General features: G+C 44.1%; 1 protein-coding gene across 3 annotated transcripts in view; it reads left to right on the forward strand.

The window, feature by feature from the left end:
- Positions 1-23,834, forward strand: part of INSR (insulin receptor) — a 109,882-nt gene that overhangs the window by 12,602 nt on the left and 73,446 nt on the right. For all 3 annotated transcript variants that reach the window (XM_026865089.1, XM_026865091.1, XM_026865090.1), the window contains exons 3-8: positions 17,308-17,623; positions 19,166-19,311; positions 19,606-19,750; positions 19,990-20,204; positions 22,542-22,668; positions 23,349-23,599. In XM_026865089.1, the coding sequence (XP_026720890.1) occupies positions 17,308-17,623; positions 19,166-19,311; positions 19,606-19,750; positions 19,990-20,204; positions 22,542-22,668; positions 23,349-23,599 (1,200 nt within the window). The remainder of the gene's footprint in view (positions 1-17,307; positions 17,624-19,165; positions 19,312-19,605; positions 19,751-19,989; positions 20,205-22,541; positions 22,669-23,348; positions 23,600-23,834) is intronic.

A 23,834-nucleotide genomic window follows, 5' to 3' on the forward strand; every position in this document is an offset into this window, starting at 1 on the left:
TAAAAAAAAAAAAAATTGAGCAACCTGTGTTAGTAATGCATGAATGGGAGAGCTGCAAATGGTTCACCTGGTGTGATGTGTTTGCTCGGGGAGGAGGAGACTTGTTTCATTCAGAGCGAATCCTGCTGAATGTTGGGGGTGCTTTGATGCCATAAGTGAAGATAAAGAAACTGGCCAGCTTATATATCCTGTATGTTTTCCTCCCTTCACCCCTCCTTAATGAACGCAGAACAATGATTCTGTATTTTAAATCTTTTAAATTTCAATTCATTTTAAAAGTATTCTAAATCAAATGCAATTCTGACGTCCCTTCCTGGATCTAGGCAAACAGAGCAAAATAAATGTAAGCTGTGTATGATAGTGTAGCGTTTTTTCATTTTATGATGAAGGAACTGGAAATCTTTGTTGTGGAAGGCTTTGAAGGGATTGTGAACCACTGAGTCCATACAAAGAAGTGTATTCAGTGTGTCCGAGAAGACCAACTGAAATATGTCACTTGGCAAAACTCTACGAAACATCTTTCTCTATCAGGAATTGGATTTGACAGAAATTGGCTCTGTAAATAAATTCTATGTTTAAAAAAAAAAAAACAAAAAAAACCCTAAAAACCAAAACAAACAAGCACCACAAAACAAAACACAAAAAAAGGTCAAAAACCCCCAGGTGTGACCAGTGACAGAGATTGTTTCTAACTGAAAGGTTGAGGATTTCAAGACCTCTTGATTAATTACAGAGCTGATGAATAACCAACTGTGTCCTGGAGGAAGCAACACTAACCCTTCTCTCAGTCTGTAACAATAGCTGCGTAAAAGTTCAGTGATCATGCTTCCCAATTATATCCTATAATTGTGTGCTAGTTCCTATTGCAGGGATGTGAATGAACTTGCTGGGATGTTTATGCTGCTTAATTAGGGCTGTTGTGTTGGTTAGCTGGGAAAAAAAAAAAAAATAGGTTGGGGAGGGGGAAGTTGTGGGGGTACTGCCTGGGATGCTCTGGCAGGGCTGAGCTGCTTGGTACGTGCCTGTAGTTATTTCAGTTGCTGCTTTGATCCAAAGTTCGTGGCTGGAGCCTGAGCATGAGCTGAAGTACTGTGATTACAGCTGTGTGCTTTCATCACCTTTATCTCGATTTTTTAGATGAGGGTACCAGGGTGGCACTGTGCTGGCTGGGCTGACGTTGTTTGAGGGTCTTCAGCGTTGCTTTTATTTTGGCTCATGGCATTTAAAACAAACAGAGAGTTAACTTTGGCTCTGTGTCGTGCCTAAACGTTGGCTATATATATAAGGTTTATTTAGGGTTTAGGTATAAGGTTTTCATTTGAGTCTGGCATCCTTGTGTATTTAAATGAACTGAAAAAGCAAGTCAGGGTGCTCAGCACCTGTTCATGTCCCAAAAGTTTTCTAATGTGAAATTTCCTTCTCCCTTCTTCAAAATAGGGTCGGAATTGTTATCGAGGAAGAAGGACAGAGGCAGGGCAAGAGGATGCTCTGTACTAACAAGGAGCTTCTAGCTCAGTACCCTCAGTGTGAGTTCCTTAATTTGAGAATGCACTTTTTTATTTACCTGACCAGAGGCTGCCTCCTGGACACCATGAGAGGTTGGAGGCTCTGAGGAAGATATTTTGAAGGAAATCCCACAAAAGAGTTGGAAAAAAAGTCCGGTTAGAATAGTACTCAGCTGAATACTGGGACTAATTTTCTTCTACATAACTTCAAAGAACTCAAGGTGTATATGGTTTTGCTGGCATCACTTCGATGCACTCCAGGAAGGAAAATAAATGTGATTTTAATTTTGTGTATCAGGTTAGAGGTGCCCTCTTTTCAAGGATGTCAAGAAATACTGCTGTTGTGACCCTCGTTCATATGCAAGTTTAATGAGGGTGATGGGTATTTAGCAAGATTGGTCTGATGAAGATTGTAAAATTTGCAAGGTCTTTTTAAGTTGGGGAAGGGGAATTTCATGAATCGGTTTGTAGAACTGCTCCAGTCTTGTTTTCTGCGGAATTTGAAGGCTTCTGGAGACGTACAGCTCTTATTGCTGGTTGCTTAGAACCACAGAATCCAGGTGGGAAGGGACCTCAAGGATCATCTGGTCCAACCTTTCTTGGCAAAAGCACAGTCTAGACAAGACGGCCCAGCCCCCTGTCCAGCTGAATCTTAAAAGTGTCCAACATTGGAGAATCCAGCACTTCCCTGGGGAGATTATTCCAGTGGCTGACTGTTCTCATTGTGAAAAATTTTCCTCTTGTGCCCAATTGGAATCTCCCCAGGAGTAACTTGCACCCATTACCCCTCGTTTTTTTTCCGTGTGACTCCTTGTAGAAAGGGAGTCTCCACCTGCTTTGTAGCCACTCTTTAAATATTGGAGCTTGGGGCTCCTGCAGAACTGCTGCCGCTGGTGTGTGGCCACGCTGGAATTTCAGGGCCCTGACAGGATGAGCTGAGCCTGAGCTCAAGTTACAGGGAAAGACTGATGGTTTTTAAGTCAATGCACAGAGTTGAGGCAACTTAGGTAGCAAGCTTGTCAGAGATCAGAGAAAAATATCTGCAGACTGAGCAGCAGGTTGCTGGTTCTTTGCGCTCCTCTCAGTCCACTTTAGCCTGACCCCTAAGCATGGTTCCTCATCTGGTCGTTTTTAAAAAGGGAATTGTCTGGGGCAGGGAGGGAGAGTTTTGTCTCAATTTGTTCATTAAAATAAAGGCTGCTGGATTGTAAGGAAGGGAAGGTTCATAGGGCAAGGGAGCAGGCACGGCTCGGAGTTGTGTAGCCATAATTTCCAACTCTTTTTTTATATTTTCTCTGTTTTTGTGGCTGTGGAGGCTTAATTATATTAACAGCACACGGCATTATTGCAATGTAGGGCTTTGATACCTGTGGGCAGGGGCAGTGGCCACAGCACAGGAGCCGTGCGTACGGGGCGGGAGAGGCTGCAGAGATGCAGGAACAGATGGCACCTTCCCTGCCGAGTGCTGAGGTGTAACGTTCTCGTGTGGCAAAACTGCAAGGCAGTTTGCATGACACAAGTCGGGATTGCTGGCTGTTTTTTTCCCCCTGTTGATGTGAAGAGGAGCAAGTCTGATACTGTGTGTTCAAGAGGAGGATGATGTGATGTCTGTGGGAGAGCTGCTGAACTTGGCAGCTTCGCTTTTGATAATGTGAGTAAGGTGCTGTTAGCTTCCGAGCTGTTTGTTCTGAAATACCTGAAAATAGTAACTGAGATTTTACTAAGCAACCTGCAGCAAAAAAAAAAAAAAAAAAAAAAAAAAAATTGCACTGAGCTGAGCATCTGGAAACCTCTCGCACAGAATCTTCAGACATCACAGTAAAACTCTGTCATAACGGCAACTTTTGATGGTTGAAGAAGTATTTTATGGTTGAGAAAGTAGAATGCTTGCACTTGATGATGGGCTTGAACCCTGCTGTGCTGTTAAAGACACGATTAGAAAATCTTAGGGATGATGCAGGAAGCTTCACTGGTGTTATTGGGTTTCTTCAGCATAAGGCACGTGCAATTCAGCGACATCATGCGATAAGTAAGCTTTTTTCTGTTACCATTTTAAACTTCATTAAGCATCTATGTTGCATTACAACACTGCAAGGTTTTTAATACTTCATGAGCAATGAAAATATTCATTAAAATTTGAGTAGCAGGCAAATGTTTTTGTTTGCTGCAAAGACAAACCAATTAGATTTTATGGGTGGTGAAAACTTATCAGCGATGATTTAATAAAAAGAATAGGGCTTTTTTTTTTGCTTTTTTTTTTTTTTTTCTGGTCTTCAGTCTTTTCTGAATGTCATCTTTCTGAAGTAAGGCTGATTGCACTGGATGTGTTTACACAGCTTCAGTTCGGGATGAATGAGTCCAAGACTTCCCTTGTAAGTACCCCTCAAAAGCTCCCAAAAGCCAGAGAGGAAATGGAGCTCCTCAGTGTGATGTCTGACTGTCTGAAAGTCTCGCCCAGTGGAGCCTTAACACGGCTTAAAGGAATAAGGCTTTTGTTTTAAAACTGTATTTGAAGCGAAGCCTTTAAAGCTCAATAAACTGTTTCTCTGTTTCATTCAATTCTGTGGATTTTAGGCTCGGGAAATCTGCAGGCTCTGTATTTCTGGCAGAAGGGGAAGCGTAACGTGCAGTAGCACTCCTACCTGGAGACTTAGGGAAAAACCATTTATGTGGAAACTGGTGCTTTATCTGAGACAGCTTCTCACCTCATCGGCAGCTTTCTACAATTATTAAATGAGCAAAAGAAATGTGGTGTGTAGATTACCTTTTCCATAGGCTTCTCTTCCACACTCCAACAACCTTATCTCCAGCGCTGCTTAAATAATTTGTGGAGCGTTTGGCTTCTCTTTCAGTGCTTAGATATCGAGTTTCTCGTCCAAGAAGCTAGTCTACAAGTCTATTAGAACTAGATATCTGCATCAAGCATCAGTTTTTGTTCTGGGGAATATAAAAGACTCTCTTTTTTGAGCCTGTATAGTGGGTGAATTTGGTGGGTGTGATAAGAAAAACGTCCTCGTGTTTTGCATGGCTCTGTTGGCGAGAGGAGGAGTTGCTGCATGACGGTTCTTGTTGATCAGCACTGGGGGAGAGCATGTTGTTTTTCCACATGCTCTAATCTGTGATAACAAAAAGAACTCCAGATTGTGTTTTTCAAACACACTTCAGGTCTCTCAGTGCTCAGATTTACCAGTGACTAACCACAGCAGTGATACATCCATCCACCCAAGGCCTAATTGGAAGTGGCAGGGATTCAGATCCAAGCTTTGCTTTGATACTGAAGGAGGTTGAGCAGGTCTCAGCCACAAACTGTCAAGTGTTTTGCTTCCTACTCAGTATTTTGCAGAGAATCACACGCTGGACGTGGACTTGGATGCCACCTGTCTCTTCTCAGCCCTGCCGTTGGCCTCTGCCCCTCTCTGTGCCTCGGTGGTGGTCTGTAACGTGGAGCTGATCAGAGCGACGAGCTGGGCGTCAGGAAACCTCAGATGGTGAATGCAGCAAGCGCCTCAAGGCAAAACTTAACTTTAAGATGGGTTTAAGCAAACAACTGTCAGAAATGTCTTAGGTAAAATATTTGACCTGGCCTTGGGCAGGTGAAGGGACTGGGCAGCATTTTGAAAACTTCATCTCCCTTCCAGGTGAAGATTGCTTTCACTAATGGCAGCTCTGTGCTGAGATCCAAAACCTCCATAATTTGCTTAAGAAAAAAGACTCTTTGTCTCTGGAGAAACTGATACGGCTTCAGGTTTCACATAGAGGAGAGTCCCATCTCTTTTTCTTTCTGGATAACGCTAGTTTGTGTAAATTCTTTTTTTGCCGGAGGACTCTCTCCATTGGAAGGTTATTTCCATAAATTTCCCACACACACAGAATAATTACCCCATTTAGGGATCAGCAGGTGTTGGGGCTCACGCCATGGGATCAGTTAGACCAGCTCTGAATAGTCTTCATTGCTCTGAAATGGACAGTGCTGATGGCGACTGGTGATTAGACCGTATCTTGACTCCTGTGCTGATAAACATCCACAAAGCTGAAGCTTTTTAGCAGCCGTGGCACACGCCTGCACAGTTTGTGTTTTGTAAGCAGAGCCTGGTTCTCTCGATGGCCGAGCATAGTTTAACGGGCAGATAATGAGACTTTTGCTACTACTCTCCTTCCTTATTATTGAACAAAGTGACTTCAGTGAGGGTGGGTTTTATTTTAAGAGTTTACCACAGCAGAGGCGTGGAATAAAACAGAATTTTCACAATTCTGAGAATTGACAGCTGTTAACTGTTGTGGAAGAAAGATTGAGAATCAAGATCTCCCCTGAGTTCAGTGTAACTTCAGAAGATTCAGTTCCCTTGTTGGCCTGTCCTTGTTGGGATGGTACAACTAGTTTGGGATTAAATTCCTTCAGATCACAACTTTCTCTCGCATAATTTACAAGGAGAAATAGCTTAATAGCCTCTAAGGGTGGCTTGTGCAATGTAGTTAATGGGGTTTGTTCTAATCTATAGCCATTTGTTTTTCCTTAGGGTTGTAGTGGTGTGGCTTTTTGATCATTTTTATCATTTCTTATTTGGCACTTTGATTAGAGAGGCGGAGGGATGTGGCATGGCACACATCCTATAGTTCAAAAACAATAGGGATCGGTACGTTTGTAATGAGAAGTCATTAAGCAGATACCTATCTGACTGGAGCTGAGCTGGCTAGTTTGTGCAAGGCTCACATGTTATTATACACTGAATTACTTGAAAATGGGCATTGCTGGCATGCTGAAGATGATGAAGGCGAATAGTAAATAAAAATACATTTCATAGAGAGGTCTCAACTGCTTGGCTCTGGGACTGCAAGCAAACAATATCTATTTCAGTACTGCTAAGTAAATTCTTACACCTAGAAATAAACTGTGGAGGGCACACTTAACAGCTTTGGGCAAAGAGAGGAGGGTCTGTAAATTAGTGGTTGTGAGCTGATGAGACCAAAGAGAGAGTATTGTGTGAGTGTATATAATCTGTGCATTTGATACTAGTACGCCTAGTAATGAGACACTGCATACATTTCTCCTTTCCACGGTTGAAATATGCTTTGGAAAAAAAAAAAAAATAGGTTCAGGGAAAACCATGACACCTATTAAATTACTGGAAGACATGCTTTAAGATATTTAGTTTTGGATGTATCTACGTGGGAAATAAATCTGGTGACAGAGGGATGTCTGCCTTAGCCCCTTTGTGAATCCTTCCGTGCGTTGGCTGCGTGCGTGGGCTGTAGCTGCTCTGCTGTGATTCCTGCCAGGTTCCCTCCTGCCAGCCTCGGGTTGTGCTGGGGAGCAGGCAGCTGACTGCCTTCCAAGGGCGCTGCCTGCTTGGAGAAGCTGCTGGAGACCTGGAGTCGCCTTCCCTCTGCTGCTGTCTCTGGCTGTCAGGCTCTGGGCACGGAGCAGAACCCGTTACCGGTGAGTAGTGCAGTGGGACAGAGACTGGCATTGTGGTCAGATTCCCACCCCAGCCATTCTGTGTCTAGCATGGGTTTGGGCAGCGTGCTAAATGCCCATGCACCATAAAACAGTTTATGCATCCCGGTAACTTTAGGAAAAAAAAAAAAATAATTCTGGTTAATAGAGCCAGTTAGCTCTGCTCCACAGGAAAATTAATCCTCCAGGTATTTCTTTGCACAACTGGCCTTCAGGTGATACTTTACCCTTCTCTCCTCATTCTCTCTGGGGGGTGAGGCAGAGGTGGGGGAAATCTGGAAGAAACTATGTTCCTTGTTTCTCTGCTTCTTTTCAGTATCGTCATCCACAAACACAAATTCGGTTTCAGTATCCGTGTTTACGATTCATGACTATGCCATGAAATCTGTCCAGATTAAAATCTTAACCTCTGTCTGACATTTCTGTGTTGATCATTAGTTATCAGCTTAATCTCCTTGTGGTTAATCTTATACTTCCGCCCATTTCATTACCTTTCTCGGTTCTGGACAGCTCCACTTTCCTATTTGTTTTAAGCCGTATGTCCTTTTTGGGGTAGATTTGCACTTATTTTGTGTGTCCGGGTTACATTTTACACATCTTTCCACGTAGCTAAAATGGAATCTTCCTTACCCCCACATAGCTGAACGTGTCAGCTTAGCTTTCATTCTTTCATGCCTTGTTTACTACAACATCCCTCTCTGTGGCCTTGAGGAAAGCAATCTTACCCCTCTCTTATCTTTGCAGAAAGCAAAAGTTATACATTTCGCCTCACGCTTTGATTGTATCGCTCCTCGTTTTCAGGACAGGGCTTGTAGGTAAAAATAATCTCTTGTTTCAGACCTGTGTTTGGAAAAATTAGCTAGACCTTGTTCTTAAACCATCACCATACACTGAAGCACTTCCCCGTATGCCCCACATATGCCCCAAATGGAGCGTAACTCCGTTTCTCAGCAGGGCAGATACCAATTCCTCTACTTCTCTTCTGGCTTGTCCCGATGCAGCATCTTCTCTCATTCAGCACTAAGCTGCTGATGTGTTTTGGTCAGTCCATGCTGCTGATCACTAAGAAATAAATTGGTGTGATGAGAAGCCCCCAGCACTGTGCTGATCCGGTCACCCGGCTGAGAGGGAGGTGGCTCGCATCCTGCTGGTTCAGAGAGCAGAGACCTGTATTCAAAATACAGCATGGACAGAGACTTCACATGCAATTACACTTATTTTTAGGACAGCTGCAGCTGCCTGGACCACTTCACTGTGATTCTCTTGGGTCTTGTGATGTGAGTGAGCAGGTTTGCCGGGAGTAGGTTAAAGTGAACAGGGATGTTTGCGAGATGCTGTACATCAGAAAGAGTAATATATAGTTAAATATTAACGTGAAGCTTTCATGAGGCTCCCAGGGGGTGTGTCAGCTGTTGAATGATAAAAACAAATCCTTAGGTTGTAATCAGGATTGAAATTTAACAAACCATAAGAACAAAAAAAGCACCCTCGTAGCTGCGGGTGAAATTACGTGCAAAGCTTTACAGAAAAATTCCCCAAATTAACTTTCAAAATTCTGGTCTTGGTCTAAATGACAAGTTCTCTGTTCCGATGTACAGAGTCAGGTACAATGTGAGGTGTCTGATGTCCAGCTGACTCTAGCTACTCCTTACAAATCTCCATGTTCCCTGGAGGTTAGGCACGCTGATCATTTCTGCTCCTTTTTACAGGGAGACAGATTTCACTTAGTGGCTCTTTAGCAAATTACGGTCAGAAGGGCTGAAGCTCCAAAGCTCCTGGCCTCACAATCCTGAGGGGTAGGAGTAGGTGTGGTGGCTTCTTAATCTTCAATTACAAGCCATCAAAGGGCCTGACAGTAGCAAAGCCTGGAGTTAGTATCAATTTGCACGGAGCGTTACACTTAGCGATAACTGGCTGAGGACTCCAGGTTTTGCCTGAAGATGCGGTGTCAGTTTTGGGGCTTGCATACTAAAGAAAAACAAGCAAGCAAGCAGAGGTTGGTGGTTATTTCCGATCACTTACGCTGCGCTGAGCTCCCATGTCATTTTGAACACCAAGTACAAGGAGCAGGCTTGCTCTGCTTGCCAGAGAATGGCACAACAGCCGTGTTGTAGACACAGGGTATTTACAGCTTCTCCTCACTCTCCTTGTGCGCACTTTGTGACACTTGTTCCGCCTTTCACAGCGCTGCCGTGTTTTCAAATCAAACTCCGTGTTTTGGTATTTTGAGCTTGATTGCCAACAGTTTAGCCAGATTTCTGCAAGTTGTTTTTACCTGCTCGGGGAATCAGCTTGACTGAAAGGAACTAGGACAATGAAAACAGACATTGTTTTGAGGTTTGGTGGTTTGATTTTTTTGGTTTGTTGGTTTTTTTTTTTTTTCCCCCAGCTTTATCCCCTAGCTCTCATCAGAGAGAGATGCTTTGTTCTGTAAGTTCAGTTCATAAGGGACTTGCTGCCGTCGTGTAAACACCATGTGCGCTGCTTAAAATGCATGAAAGGAAAATGTTTCTTTGATCTTTATTCTATCTGGGCAATATTAGGCACACTCAGATGGGAGACATCCACTTCTCTGTGTAAGTAGTTGGGGTGTCAGAGGAGAGGAGGAGTGTAGACCTTCAAGGGAGAGAAACAGAAAAGTGTAGTTACGTGATTTGTGAATTGAGAGCCTGTCCTGAAGGCTCAATGGGAGAAGGTGAGGGACTTTCATAGCTGAGGTTTGTAGTCCAAGAAGTCCTATCCCTGAAAATAATTGACAATAGTTGGTCTGTCTGGCTAACTCCAGCCACAGAGGTGAGCCACCCAGTCTGAAGTTTTGTACAGGCGGGCACAGGCACTGTGCTGTGTCCTCCGTGTGGGAGCTGGAGAATCTCATTTGCAAAGGTTGTAACTTCTTAAAAAGATAAAGAGCGAGTGACCGAAGGGATTGGGGATCCATTGTGGTTGATGACTTCGTCCAGGCTTCATCATATTAGGATGACTTATTTAAATATTATATAAATAAAAGTGTGTGTGTGTGTCCGTATGTATGTGTGTGTTTATGAGTTCCTCTTAGTAAGTTTTCTGTATTCCCTGGCATAATTCACATATGAGTAAATTTCTCTTCTTTCCAGAGAAATACTTCACCATCAGTTGTAGTGCAGAAGATAATAGATGACTCCACAGTCTAAAGAGCAGAAGGTTGGCATGGAAGAGACTGCATTTCTAGAGAGGTCTCCCTTTATCAGCTCTTTTCCTCTATTAGCAACAGAGCTCAACCTTTTCCCTCTATCTCCATTCAGCAACTCCTTTCACAGAGCTCCGTATCCTCCGTTATCGGGACTGGACAAGGTGGCACACAACTCCAAACCCTTTTATCTTTTCTCACCTCGTTTGCTGATCCTAGCAGGTCCAAGCAGCACTACCAGCTTCTCAGTTGGTTTTAGGTGTGGCGGCTGTTCTTGGCTGGGGGGACACCTCAAGGGAAGCAGCTGAGCACACGGGGTCTGCAAATGGTACCAGTCCTGGGTTGGAATATTTGAGACGTTCCCTGTAGTTCCAGATGAGCATGTAACTTATGAAAGGGTTGGGAGGCAAAACAAGTTTTTCCTTATCCTTGCTGATAGGTGAGATAAGAGTTGTAACGTTGTCCTGCGAAATGTCAGTAGGAAATTTCCTTTACATTTTAGTAACATTTTGTTGGTTTTGGAACTCACTGTCTATGGCAAGGGAGGCACGTGCAGTTAATTTTATCTGTTCCTGTGTAAATATGGACCTCCTAATGTTCCCAGCTCACAGTTCAGTGGGGTCATGGCATTATGTACTGTAATATCTTATTTTATAAATAACACTTTAATTTTAGTGCTGATTGTAAAACCCTGAATTTATTTGGCATTTGCTCCTTCCCGAGTTGGTGCTAAGAACTGAAATCCTGGGTGTGGATAACAGCATTTGAGCTGATGTGTTTTGGGAGGGTTGTTCCTTGGATGTCTGCGGTGTTGGGGAAGAGAGAGGGATAAATGTTGTTAGAGCAGTTGAGCACTGTGAATAAGTGACATAAAGTTTGCTTGAATGTCTTGTGATAGTTCCTGAAGTTTGCTTGATCACTACAGTCAGTGTCAGGCATTGCTGGCAGTCTTTTTGTAGAAGCGTGTTAACCTCTTATTTTCTGTTCTGTTCTAGTTTCTCCATTTATTTTGTAGATTCAGGAAGGTGTGGGAGAGCTACTCTTGTTAGCCACCGAGGCGATCAAAAGTCATCATGCTCTTAGAGGCCAGTGGACCTCTATAACCTTGTTCTTCCCCGGCACGTTCCTGCCGTCACTGCGCCCTGGGAGCAGTTTGCCCTGTGCAGAGCAAGAGCTGCCGCTGGTGGGGTTTAGGGTTTATGTTTCTGTCTCTCTGGTCTTGGTGACATGAAGAAATAATTGAAGGACATAAGCCACAGTGCAGAGGGATTGGCAACAGACTGTTTTTCTTGCAGCAACCCTCTGTCAACCCACTCTGCTATGGAGTTTTAGATTTATACCTAGTGTTCACTGGAAACTTTTCTGTAATTTTTAATAGCTCTTTTCAACCTTATGATACATTAATGCACTCTGATTAGGTGTCATCTTGACATGTTCAGGTCAAATAAATGCTCAAAATAACTAGATGATCATGCATTAAAAAAAAAATTGTTTTAGGGATAAAATGTTTGTTACAGAGCTCTGTAACAAACACTGCTTAACAGCTTACTGAATTTGGAGTCTTCTTGAAAGGAAGAGAATGAGTTAATCTTGAGGAAAAGCGATCGAGTACAAAATGCTGTGTACATATAACATGATTTAATACATAAGTTTATAAGGAGGTGAGATTCATACGGATTTCAAACAGCACTGATGCCGCTCAGCACTTGCAGAAATTCAGGCAACAAGCACAAACTCTGTAGTGCTAAATTAAGATCACATGCTTGCAACACACGCTCAGAGGAGTTACTGCCCTGGGCGATTAGTCCTTGGGTTTCCTCTTTTTTTTTTTTCCCCCCCTTGTTGATTTTGTTTTTGTTTAGAACCGCAAGAACCCATTTCTACGGAGGTCATTATCGCGACGGTACAGTGAGGAAATTAAATTACAACTGTAACTCAAGTATGATTGTGTGTGTGTGTGTGTATGTGTGTGTGTGTGCGCACGCGGGACTATTCAGGGATAAATTTATATGACAGATATTGCAACCATTTACAGTAGGAGGGGGAGAAAAAAAAAAAAAAACCACACAGAGAAATGCAGAGCTCTCTGATAGTGTTTCTGTGGCAGCCTGACTTTGAATTTTATGCATGTGCACATCATATAACATTACACGAACCTAAGCTCTGGCATTGAGCGATACGGATCGCGGCCAAAACAAGCCATTTTAAGCTCTGTCAGTGCCGGGTTCCTACTGGCTTCCTCCAACATTTTTCTCCTGGATATAAATACACCTCACGAGTTAAAACACTCGCCGTGAGAAAAACCCTGCGATAGCGGGTGAAGTTGCATTAACCTGGTGAGTTTTGCAACTCGTGGGCAGAGAGTGGCGTGGCCTCCCTGGGGGAGGAGAGGGCTCCTTTGGGGAGCCCCATTCGGGGTGGCTGGCAAGGGGTTAAGGCGTGTTTGCCTTGTGCAGATAGCAGAGCGGTTGGATGCCTCCCTGTGCAGGCAGCAAATGCATTGGCTGAGGTTGAGGGCGGTTCTCCTGCCGCAGTTGTTTTCTGTCCTGGACTTCGTTGGATCTGGAGCCTCCTAATTGCCTTGTCTGTAATCAAAACACAGCTTGTGTAATTCATGAAAAAGGACCTGGGAGTGCAAAGCGAGTTTGCTTCTTGTCGTTGGCTCATCTGGTGGCCAAGAGGAGTGGCTTGTAGGGGACACTGCTGGTGGCCCCGGCTGGCCGAGAGGCCCTGTGGTGGCCCGGGCTGCCTCTGCTGACCCACATGGTCACATGGATGGGCCTTGTTATTGCACGGTAGAAAGATCATGTTGAGTCATGACAAATCGGTCCCAAACCCATGTGGGAACATCTGTCCCTGGACAGTTTATACACAGCATCAGTTCATACATGTGCTTTAGAATTTCTTCCTCAGCTGCATACCTCTTATCACAGCCACACGTTGGAATCCTCAGTTCAGCTCACCCAGGACGTTGCTGTTCAAACCCATCCAGTGGCAGAGAATCCCAAAAGAACAGCAAAACTTACTCTGAGTGATTTTTATCTTTTTTTTTTTTTTTCCCCCTTTCTTTCTGACAATTCACTGCTATGGTTGTGTTTGCAGAAAGCAAGGAACAAGACCTAACACAAATGTTTTTAATAATACTTCAATATTCAGACAAACTGTGTTTATTAGCTGAACAGCTTAATGTTTAATTGACTTCCCTGTTAAATATGTATCTCCTGGTTACCTGTTGTTGGCTCAGGAGTATGTTTACAGTATCAGTGTGTTTTGTTTCCACCTGAAGCACAGGGAAGTGGTGAAACGACGGGGAGCGATCCACAGAGGTAGAAATTCCTTTGCGCTGACTCTGTTGCCTTTTGTCCCCCCCAGCTGGGCCTCAGCAGCATGAAGAAATGTCAATTTGAATCTATAATCAGAAAGGTTTGTAAAATGCATTGTTTCCTAAGTCTTTGGAGCCACTCTAGCTAGCTAGTTAAATATTTATTTGCCCCTGGAACTACAGGTTTGAACCTCTGTGTCAGCTCTGTTTCTCCCCCATCCAGGGTGGATCAGTTAAGTGTTTGTGCTGTTTGTCATCTCTGGGACAGGGAATTTAAAAGTCCCATTCTTAAAGACGCGATGAAGAGGTTTCTGGCTGTGATGAGCAGCTTTGCTTTGATGCTCGGCTGAAGCGCTTTTTCCTGCAGCACCTTCTGTGGTACGATGTGGTGGCTTCTCCCCCTACCCCAAAACATCTGTTCCCCTTGTCTCTAACTAGGATTTTGGAAGTTCCCTTTTGACTTTCTCCTCTTCTGTGAGGAATGAAAAGAGTTGAGTCTTTTGCCTATGCTGAGAGGGAGGCACCACATTGTCCAAAAGTCCCTCAGCATTACCCAGAGGCCGGGGCTGTGCAGGTGCTTGTCTAAACATACCCTGTGCCTCCTCGGTTTGTACCTGACCATGCCACGGCTCCCAAAAGTCTGATCTCATGGCGAAGAGGCAAATCTTCGTGGGCCAGTGACAATACCGGAGTCTGCAAACCTCCATGACGAAGGGGTGACGAGGTGCACTTGGTCAGCACAAACCCAGTCAGTGTTGTCCTGCAGTGAAAGCGTAATGTAGCAGGAAAAAAAAAAAAAAAAAAAAAAAAACCCATCTGACCCGTCTGGAGTCGCATAACCTGGATACTGTAGTGATAGTTATAAGAAGTGGGAGTGAAGATAAGCTGGAGAGGTTTCTACGTGATTTTCAGGTGTTTTCTAGCATGCATACTTTGATAATGTCAGGACAGCATCTATTCAGGATCTTGTGTAATGAGGATTTGCACAAAATAGTGATTGACAATTTCTGGTCTTGAATGCTTAATGAAAAAAAAAAAAGATATTGCCTTGGCTTCTTTGCCTTCTTCAAGCTGTCTTTTAGACATCAAAAGCTCGTAGAGCAGGAAAAAGAGAAACGTTAAAAACAGTTTAAAAATAGTTTAATTGTATCTTCTAGAAGCCTTTAAAGTTGAGAACTGAAACGGTTTCTGCCCTGTGAATATTTGCAGCTGAGTTAAAAATATGTAAATAAGCTTAGGACTTTGAAGATTAGTTTCCATGACAAATTAAAAAAAAAAAAAAAAATTGTGTGGTATAATGTTAAATAGGTGCCGTGTGTCACTGGGTGTTTTGCATGAGGGCAAACTCAGATAACCTGTCTGCTCCAGTGCCTCCTTGAGAAACAAATGTTGTCTTTTGAATATTTTAAACTTTGTAGTTCTTAAGCACGAAACAGCCCCAGGAAAATACCTTTTTGCAGGAAGCACCAGTGATGAACACTGTGACTTGTGGTGCCGGCACTCACTGTCCAGCTTGCAGAAATCCTTCCCGCACGCGTTCGCCGTGGCGGCTCCGTCCCAGCTGGGTGCTCCCCCCGTTTCAGGGAGGTGGGTGCTGCAGGGTATAAAGTCCTTGCAAGGCATCGGTGTGTCAGTGCTCACTTAGGAACGTGGGGAGGTGTGTGAGAAACAGCCCACGCTTCCCCGCCCCTCCCTCCCCCCCATAAACCTTGATAATTTGGACTGGAATTAGTAAACTTGGTGGTGTTTTGGACTAAATCCTGGAATTTTCAGCCTTGTGTTTTTCTCTTGCCAGTATTTCTAATAAACTGCACCCATGACATCTGTTGCTAGTCTGTGCTCCATCTGTGGCCTCATAAAGAACGTATGACCACGCTTTTAAAACAAGCTTCTCATTTTATATTTAGTCTAATACAAGGTATCATCTGCAAGTGGCTTCTATTGGGCTGTTGGCGTTTCCATCAGTTACTATTTGTGACAGGTTCACAAAATGAGACCTGTTGCCAGAAAAGGGCAAAAAGTTGGTCAGCATAAAAGAAAATTAATTTGAAATACAGTCCTGTGTTTCTTGTTACTGGATGAATCTTGAGGGATGCACCAGAAAAAAACCCCGCAGTGAATGACTGACATGGAAGCAATGAAGATTTTTGAGATTATATTGACCTTGTGATAGAATTATCCATTTAATAGTTCTTCAAAGGATTTATCAGGCTGGAACAAACCTGAGGTTGCTCTTCTGTGCCATCCCATCTACTGCAGCTACTGCTGCTTATTCCGAGAGTGGCATTAACCGCTTTAACCCACTTAATTCTTCAATCCTTCAACACGCGGCAGCGCGGGGCAGAGGGGGATTTTCTTCCTAGCCACAGCTGGGGATTTGATCATCAGAACATCGGTAGCACGCTATGCTGTGGATCCTACATGCTGCTACCTTAGTTGACTAACACTAGAGAACTTTCCGCTGTTGGTCAGCTCACGCACGTGAGCCAGAAATTAAAAAGAACATTTTAGCCTCTCGACATCAGTGTGTTTGGGATCTCCCCAAATAAAGCCCCTCCTGCTTCAACCCTGAATGTTGGATAGAAAGCTTGGGAGATCTGGGGGCAGATGGGGTTGATTCGGTGTGAAGTTCCTTGGCCTGGCCAGCACAGAGCACAGGAGGACTTATCTCTGCCTTCCTTCGCCGAGGGCGCTTGGGCAGGACAGCAGAAGCTGTTCAGATGTGCCCTCAGAGTTTGGTGAGAGGAAGGTGATGTCTTGAGCCACGTCTTGGCAATTCACAGCTGCCACCCAAAGGTTGTATTGTCACCGTGTGGATAAATCCAGGCCTGTTTCCCCCAGCCCTCATCTAAGTTCTTCCTCCTGCTGTCTAAATGGCTGCATCAAAGCCGTACTTGGCTCTGGTGCTTGCTCTTCTAGTGGTGATTTCGGCTTTTTATATCTTTTCTGACTTGAAATTCTGTGGCGTGTTCGGGATTAAGCAGTTGGATTTAATTGGTTCAGCCTCGTTTGAACCGTTAAGGCTGAACGTGGAGGTGCTGAGGGGGCAGGACGCCCCTTCAGACCTTCTCTGGGTTTGCTCAGCCTCCTCTCCAGCTCCTTGCCCAGCGTTAGTCATGGCTTTTGCTCTGAGCTATGCTGCTGCTTGGTTTCTATTTCAAAGCCCAAACCGCTCATTAAAAGTATTGTGAGGCGCTAAGTAATGAGTAATTAAAAAGTAAACCATAAAAACCTCAAGAATAACACTTGTGGGTGCCCTTCTTTTTGGACTTGCTGGGAGAGTCACCGAAGAGCTTGTGTTGGGTGCCAGGGCAGCAGCTTCCTCCAGGGAAGCTGGTGAGAGGTTGATAGACAGATAGGAAGCAAATCCTGATGACGCTGAAGGGTTTTGTAAAAATGTTACTGGACATGCGTTATTCGCAGCGTTATTGTGGGAAAACTAGTTTCTTAAGCTAAGAAACTAGAATCTTCTGGCTGAAACTGTCTGCCCCAGACTGCGAAGCTCTTGCTGAAGTCTCGGTACTTCTGGGCTTCAGAAATAATGTTGGAGACACCAAAACTCCCCTGGGAGCCTTGTAGTGCTGGACCGAGAGAAGAGGAAAACTCATTTTTCTCTTTTTGAAGATGAGGACTAATGAATTGTGAGGGTGAATGCTAACCTTCAAAAATATTTATTAAAATTTGGAATTTACACAGGAAAGTGGAGATGAGACAAATGTCAGCGTTTCATGGATGCCTCTTTGAAAAGAAAGTTGCCAGACCAAGCAGGATGAAGTTCATTGCTCGTAAGCCTTTCATGATCATACAACTTCAGCTTGTCCTGTGGTACTCAGTTGCCTTTTATCTTTTCTCTTCACAGTTTGTCCACCTGCCTGCAAGTCCCAGGGCTGCACCTCTGACGGTCAGTGCTGTCACAGCGAATGTCTTGGGGACTGCACGGAGCCAAACAACCCTGAAAAGTGCGTGGCTTGCCGCAACTTCTACCTTGATGGCAAATGTGTGGACACCTGCCCCCCCGGTTATTATCGCTTTGAGGGGTGGCGTTGTGTGACCTTCAGCTTCTGCCAGGAACTGCACAACAAATGCAAAAATGCCAGGGAGTCGGGGTGTCACGTTATCCACAATAACGAATGTGTTCATGAATGCCCGTCAGGGTACATCATGAATTCCAGCAAGTAAGTACTGGTGTCTGCAGGTAAAGAAACCATTTTGTAGCTTTTGTACTGTGCGTTTCTCTCGTGTGGACGGAGGGTTTGTGTTCTGTGGCAAGACCAAGAAAAGTTTTCGGCACTGGAGAGTCTGTGATAATTACCTGGTCTACTTTAATATGATTTGCAAACTAACACCTTGCTATTTCAAGATGCTAAAAGCAGACGGGTCTACCTACCATGTGCCAGTAGTTTATTCTTCCCTTGGCTTCTCTTGTTTTCTCTCAAGTTTGGAAAAAGTGGGAAAGGGAGAATGAGAGGGAGGACAAGGAAGAGGAGTATCCTCAAGTTGGAAGGATCTTTCTGTAATCGAGTGGGACGAGGGAGATGGGCAGTGGCGAGGCTTTACCAGCCCTACTTCCCTTCCCCTCCAAAGCAGAGCTCAGACTAGAAAGCCTTGCTGTTAAGCAGAACAGGGAAAAGTCGTGTCTAATGAAAAGAGCACAGCGTATTTTGAGTGGATCATTCTCAGAATATCCGTCCCTCATCCCTGTAATTGCCTGCGTTGAGCAGGTTCAAGCTGTGCCAGACGTAAATGGACGATGTAACAAACAAGTGTAGCATGAATCAAAGCAGGGAACAGCCATTCTGTCTATTCCCAGGGTTTTTTCACAAAGGAATTAATTTATGTTGCTGAGCTGTTTATCACTGAAAACTTTGTTGTTTGTCCTACGTTATATATTGTGATGAGTCAGATTTCCCATGAATATTGGTAGCTTTCTGCTCGCATGTATTTGCTCCTGCCACAATAATTTCGGGGAATTCACTCTTAACAGGATTTTTTTTATTCCGTTTCCTGTTTTGCTTTTCTAAAGAATAAACTAGCAGCCCCCAAAGCAGATATGCTGCTTGTGTAATAGCAGCCATCGCCTCTCTCCTATGCTTGTTCCAGACTGCTGTCAGTAGGACCTCGCAGCACTAGTCCTTCCTTTTCCTAGAGCATTTATTTCTCTGAACCAGTTGGGAACACATTCTTGTGGTGTTATGACCAGGGCAAGCAATCATCTTGCTGCCGTTTAAGAAGTATTTCCCCAGAGCACAAAGCATGTGCTTGCTCGCCTTTTTTTAAAGCAACTTTCTGTACGGTCCTTAATCAGAGGATTCTCAGATGAACAGCCAGCTCTATGCTCATCAGTTACATGGTTGGTTAACAATCTTGGGATGGAGACTGAGCCTGAGTTTCTTGGTCTTGAAACCCCTCGTGTGTGTAGCCCTGAGCAGCATCGTGGTGGATGGGCTATTCAAAAAATAGTCACAATCACTTGATTTTGGTTTCTGTTATTTAGGGAGGGACAGAGTGATTAGCATTCAAAACGTGGAAATGACAAATTAAAGAGCTATCAGCAGTTGTCTGGAGTTCCTAAGAGCCATGTGCTGCGCAGTGCGAGTGAATCCCGTGACACATTGTCAGGACACTGTCGCTTTGAACTGATTAGTCTGCTTTTGACGCCCCCAGATGACATTCTGCAAAAGCCTCACATCTGCATTCCTGACTCCCTTGTTTTTCAGCTTGCACTGTACCCCCTGCGCAGGGCCCTGCCCGAAGGTTTGCGACTACGGGAAGGAGAAGACGATCGATTCGGTGACGTCGGCGCAGGAGCTCCGGGGCTGCACAGTGGTTAATGGAAGCTTAGTTATAAATATCCGTGGAGGAAGTAAGTTCTGAGTAAGGGGGTAGAGAGCCCTGGATGTTAGCTCGGTGAATATGACACCACCCGTGAGCTGGGGCATTTCTCTTTTGCTTTGACAACTCTGAATCTTAGAGTGATGCAGATAAAGGACCACAAAGCAAAGGCTCTTGTGATGTTCATTGGGGGTTTTTGCTAACTGTTTTTTGTTAGGTCTCATGAATTAACGTAAAAGAGTTCTATTTAATAGGTTGGGGTTCCAATATCAGTGTTTTTCTCTGTGATATCAGAAAACTAAACCCAATGCTTTCCTCTCCACAGATAATATAGCAGCGGAACTAGAAGCGAATCTTGGCTTGATAGAAGAAATCTCAGGTTACCTAAAAATTCGTCGGTCCTACGCCTTGGTTTCTCTTTCCTTTTTTCGTAAACTACATCTGATCAGAGGAGAAACCCTAGAAGCTGGGTGAGTTCTTTCAAAAGATACTTTATTTTAATGCTGTCAAGTGTAAGGAGTGCCAGTGCTATCAGGGTGATTCATATTGGTAAATAATTCCCATTTTTAAACCTTCCTCTGCCCATGGCTTGTGGCCTACCAGGGAAGATAGTTGCATTCATTTTTCTTTGTTGTCTGGATTAGTGCATGAGGAAAAAAGAGTTTTTAGTGGATCCCCTTCCAATCCACATTTTCATCTCTGCTTTCAGGAATTATTCCTTTTATGCCTTGGATAATCAGAATCTTCGCCAACTCTGGGACTGGAGTAAGCACAACCTCACTATTGCACGAGGCAAACTCTTCTTCCATTATAATCCCAAACTGTGTTTGTCAGAAATCCACAAGATGGAGGAGATCTCTGGGACTAAGGGACGTCAGGAAAGGAACGACATAGCCCTGAAGACGAACGGCGATCAAGCCTCATGTAAGAAAGTCTCAGGATGCAGCAAGGCTTACAGTTTCCCTTTCCCTCTGCCTTGCCAACCTCATACTCATTTCTCTCAGCCTAAGCCTATGATCTTTTTCCAGGGACTGTCCTTGTCCTTTTGGTAAAGCCACACACACGTGACTTGCCACTTGCTTGTGTGCTGTGGCCACACTGTCAATATGTCATGAGTAAAAGTACTTATGGGTTCAACGTCTGGCCAGGAGCCTACTTTGCCAACTTTGATCTTCAGAAGTTTGCTCTTTGTGTGCTCAGCTGTGAGTTTTTCCAGGTTGAGTGTACTGTTGTGTCTTCTTGAAGAGTTTAGCACAACGTAACCTCAGTCCAGACTGGCACTTTGTGTTACTGCTGAGTACCTGATTAATAGTCATAATCTTCTTTTCCCATGTCATGAGGCGACAGCATGCACACAGAGTAAACACGGTAGAGAAACAGGATTTCCACCCATCTCTAGAGCCACGTGAGGGGATTGCTGTGACAACAGTCAGAGAAATTTTTCCAACTATTTTTGTTATGCTTCTCAGAGGGTTTTAAGCTAACAGCTTTCTCCAGGAACAATGATAAGATGATGCCTGTGTCAGCACGGCTGAGGAGCAAACACCCAGTGTTGCTTTATGCTCTAACCGAAGTCATCTCCTGAAGTTGTAGTTTTGCGGACACTTATTTTGGCAGCAGTACTGCCATAAGCACAGCCCTTGGGCAACCCCCAACCCTGCTGGGTGTTCCCATCCTGTGCCACACGCAGTCCCCATTCCCTGTTGATGCTGGTAAAACTCTTCACAGGGCTGCGTGATGAGCCAGACTGGTGAATGTGGGGTAGAAAACAGCAAGCCGTTTCTCCTTTGTTGTTCTTGGGTTGTGTCATCTCTCTGCTCTGATTTATTGTCTAGCCTCACAAAGTTTTATGTGCACACAGGAACAGGAGCACACACAGGTTGACACATCAGGCACTTAAGCAGGTTTTTGCCACCAAAACTCCCAGCATTCATTAAACTGTGATTTCAGTCCCTTGCATTTCAGTTCCTTGCTCTTTTCACAGCTTGCAGTGCAGGTTAGATCATCCCACGGCTGCAACTGCATTTGGTGACAGCACTGCTTCAACAGTCCCTTCCCCAGTTGTGCCCTTGTTACGCTGATGTAGCTATTTGTGAACAGACTCTAAAAATGAAGATCTTTCAGCTGAATCAGTTTCCTGATCTGGTTTGCCACATATCAACACATGCAGCCGTGCCAGCACAGTGGGGAGACAGGAATGTAATGACTGCCTACCTAAAAACTGGCAGTACCAGTGAAAAAAACCTACATAGAGCCATACCCTCAGGGATATCACAGCTCTACCTGCGCAGAGTGAAGGAGGGACCAGGAATTAGCTGCCTATACAGGTCATCTCCCATGAGATACTAACAAGCTCTTCCCACATTTGGGGATGAGACTGGATTTGGGGCTCAAACCCAGCTCTGTCATGTGGTTGTGTGCGGCTCCCAGACTGGCTGGGTGTTTTGTTTAAAGGCAGCTGGAGGAAACGGGTTGCATTTCTCTTTGTCAGCTTTAACTCCGCTCTGCTGAGCTGTTCTCTGCACACACATCCCCCTCCCCACCTCAAACCACAGGTTGCCAGTGTTTTTGGCTTTTTGTTTGTTTTTAAGTTGCAAGTCTAATTTTCACATTGGCAGCATCCTGTTTACCAAAAAGAAAAAAAAAAAAAAAAAGCAGCTTTATTTGTTCTGGATGTGGTGCCAGTGAAATGAATGTTCTTCCTCCCTTGTGCAGCTACTGCAGGAATGGCAAATCCAATCAGAGCTACACAGTTTGTCCTTCTTGGGCTGCTCGGACATACCGTATTGTATCGTGTCCCTTGGGCCTCAAAACTCCACCCTCCTGCAACTGTTTGTTGTCCTTCCCCCCTGTCTGCAAAGGGACCACGCTACTCCCAGGCAAGGCTGGGAATTTATGCGCTTAGTTTTTGTAGCCTTTGCCTTCTGTGCAAGCTATACGACTGGGTTCATCTGTGTAGATCATCATGAGGTTTAAAATACGTTGCCTTTAGATTTCCCACTTAATAGAATTCAGTTCAGCTCTGCTACGGGGTCATTTTCATAAAATCATAGAGAAATTTAAGCTGGGAGGTACCTTAGGAGATCATCTCACCAACCCTTGGCTTAAGGCAGGAATAGCATTGAAGAGGGTTTTAATGAGCAGCTCTTCTCACTGCCAGCATTTTCATATTTACCTATGGAGAAAGTAAACTTCTAAAACAATTTAAAACATCTATTTTTTAGCATTAACAAAATTAACGTCACTTCTCTTTTGTTACAGGCGAAAATGAATTGCTGAAATTTTCTTCCATTAGAACATCTCATGACAAGATCCTGTTGAAGTGGGAGCCGTACTGGCCTCCCGATTTCCGTGATCTCCTGGGATTTATGCTTTTTTACAAAGAAGCGTAAGTGATCCGCCGTTAGGTTACAGAATAATAGCCATGCTGGGCTTCCACAAATGGCAGTTGGCACTGAAGAGTAGATATTAAACCTGCTCTAGGCATAACAATTTAGTCTCTGTGATTGGCTGGCTCCTAAACTTAAGTTTCTGGTGAAACCCTTACATAAAAGTGTTCATTAAGATCTCTGACTTAACCTGAGTTGTGTACAGTCAAAATTCCTCATTTAAGAGCAGTCCAAACATGAGTTGTTCCAGATACTCCAAACGTACATACTCCAACCATGGAGTTCATCATCTCCCCCCTCTATCCATGGGGTGTTGAGGTTTTTATTCCCTTTGAGGTGGGGAATGTTCTTTTAGGATCAAGGTTACCAAGCTGAGTTTTATAAAATTATGAATTATAAAATTATAAATGATAAAATTATAAATTTTTTAAAGCTGAAAATAATGAGCTTGGATTTAGTTGTTGGGATCATCTGTGGAACAGTAAATGATCTGTGATGCTGTTTATGTAGACCGGGTTGCAAAGCTCCTGTGCTTCATTTTCAGAATAAATACAACGGGATAGTTAAACTTTCTGCAAAGGGTAAAGTTTATAACTTTCAGTGATGTCTTTAGAAGTGTTGTTTTTCAAAGCTTGAATTAGGATTTTGTTAATTTGAGGCTTTTCTACTTTTTCTAAAGTCCATACCAAAATGTGACGGAGTTTGATGGCCAAGACGCTTGTGGGTCAAATAGTTGGACAGTTGTGGATGTTGACCCACCCCCACGGTCCAATGAGCCCAAAGCCCAGGCCCAGCCAGGCTGGCTTCTGAGGGGCTTGAAGCCATGGACGCAGTATGCTGTGTTTGTTAAAACTCTGGTCACCTTCTCAGATGAACGAAGAACATACGGAGCAAAAAGTGAAATCATCTACGTCCAGACCAACGCTACTGGTCAGTATCATTTAATTAATGGTGCCTTGCAAGTGAAAAAGAAAACCAGACCTAAAATAGTCTTCTGCTTGGTAGTTGTGATAGTCCCATATCCATGAAACTTTGCGCTGCTGTTGCAGGTATTTTAGGAATACTTTAGGAAGGTATTCCTAAACAAATGGAAGAATCCATACTTCCCTGCACGGGGAGGTGGTGCCAACACGTGCTGCTTCCCTCAGGCTCGTGTGGCCTGTGT

This window comes from Athene cunicularia (genome assembly GCF_003259725.1).
Source record: "Athene cunicularia isolate RWA chromosome 28 unlocalized genomic scaffold, athCun1 chr28_part1, whole genome shotgun sequence".
In the NCBI taxonomy this organism is placed as follows: Eukaryota; Metazoa; Chordata; class Aves; order Strigiformes; family Strigidae; genus Athene; species Athene cunicularia.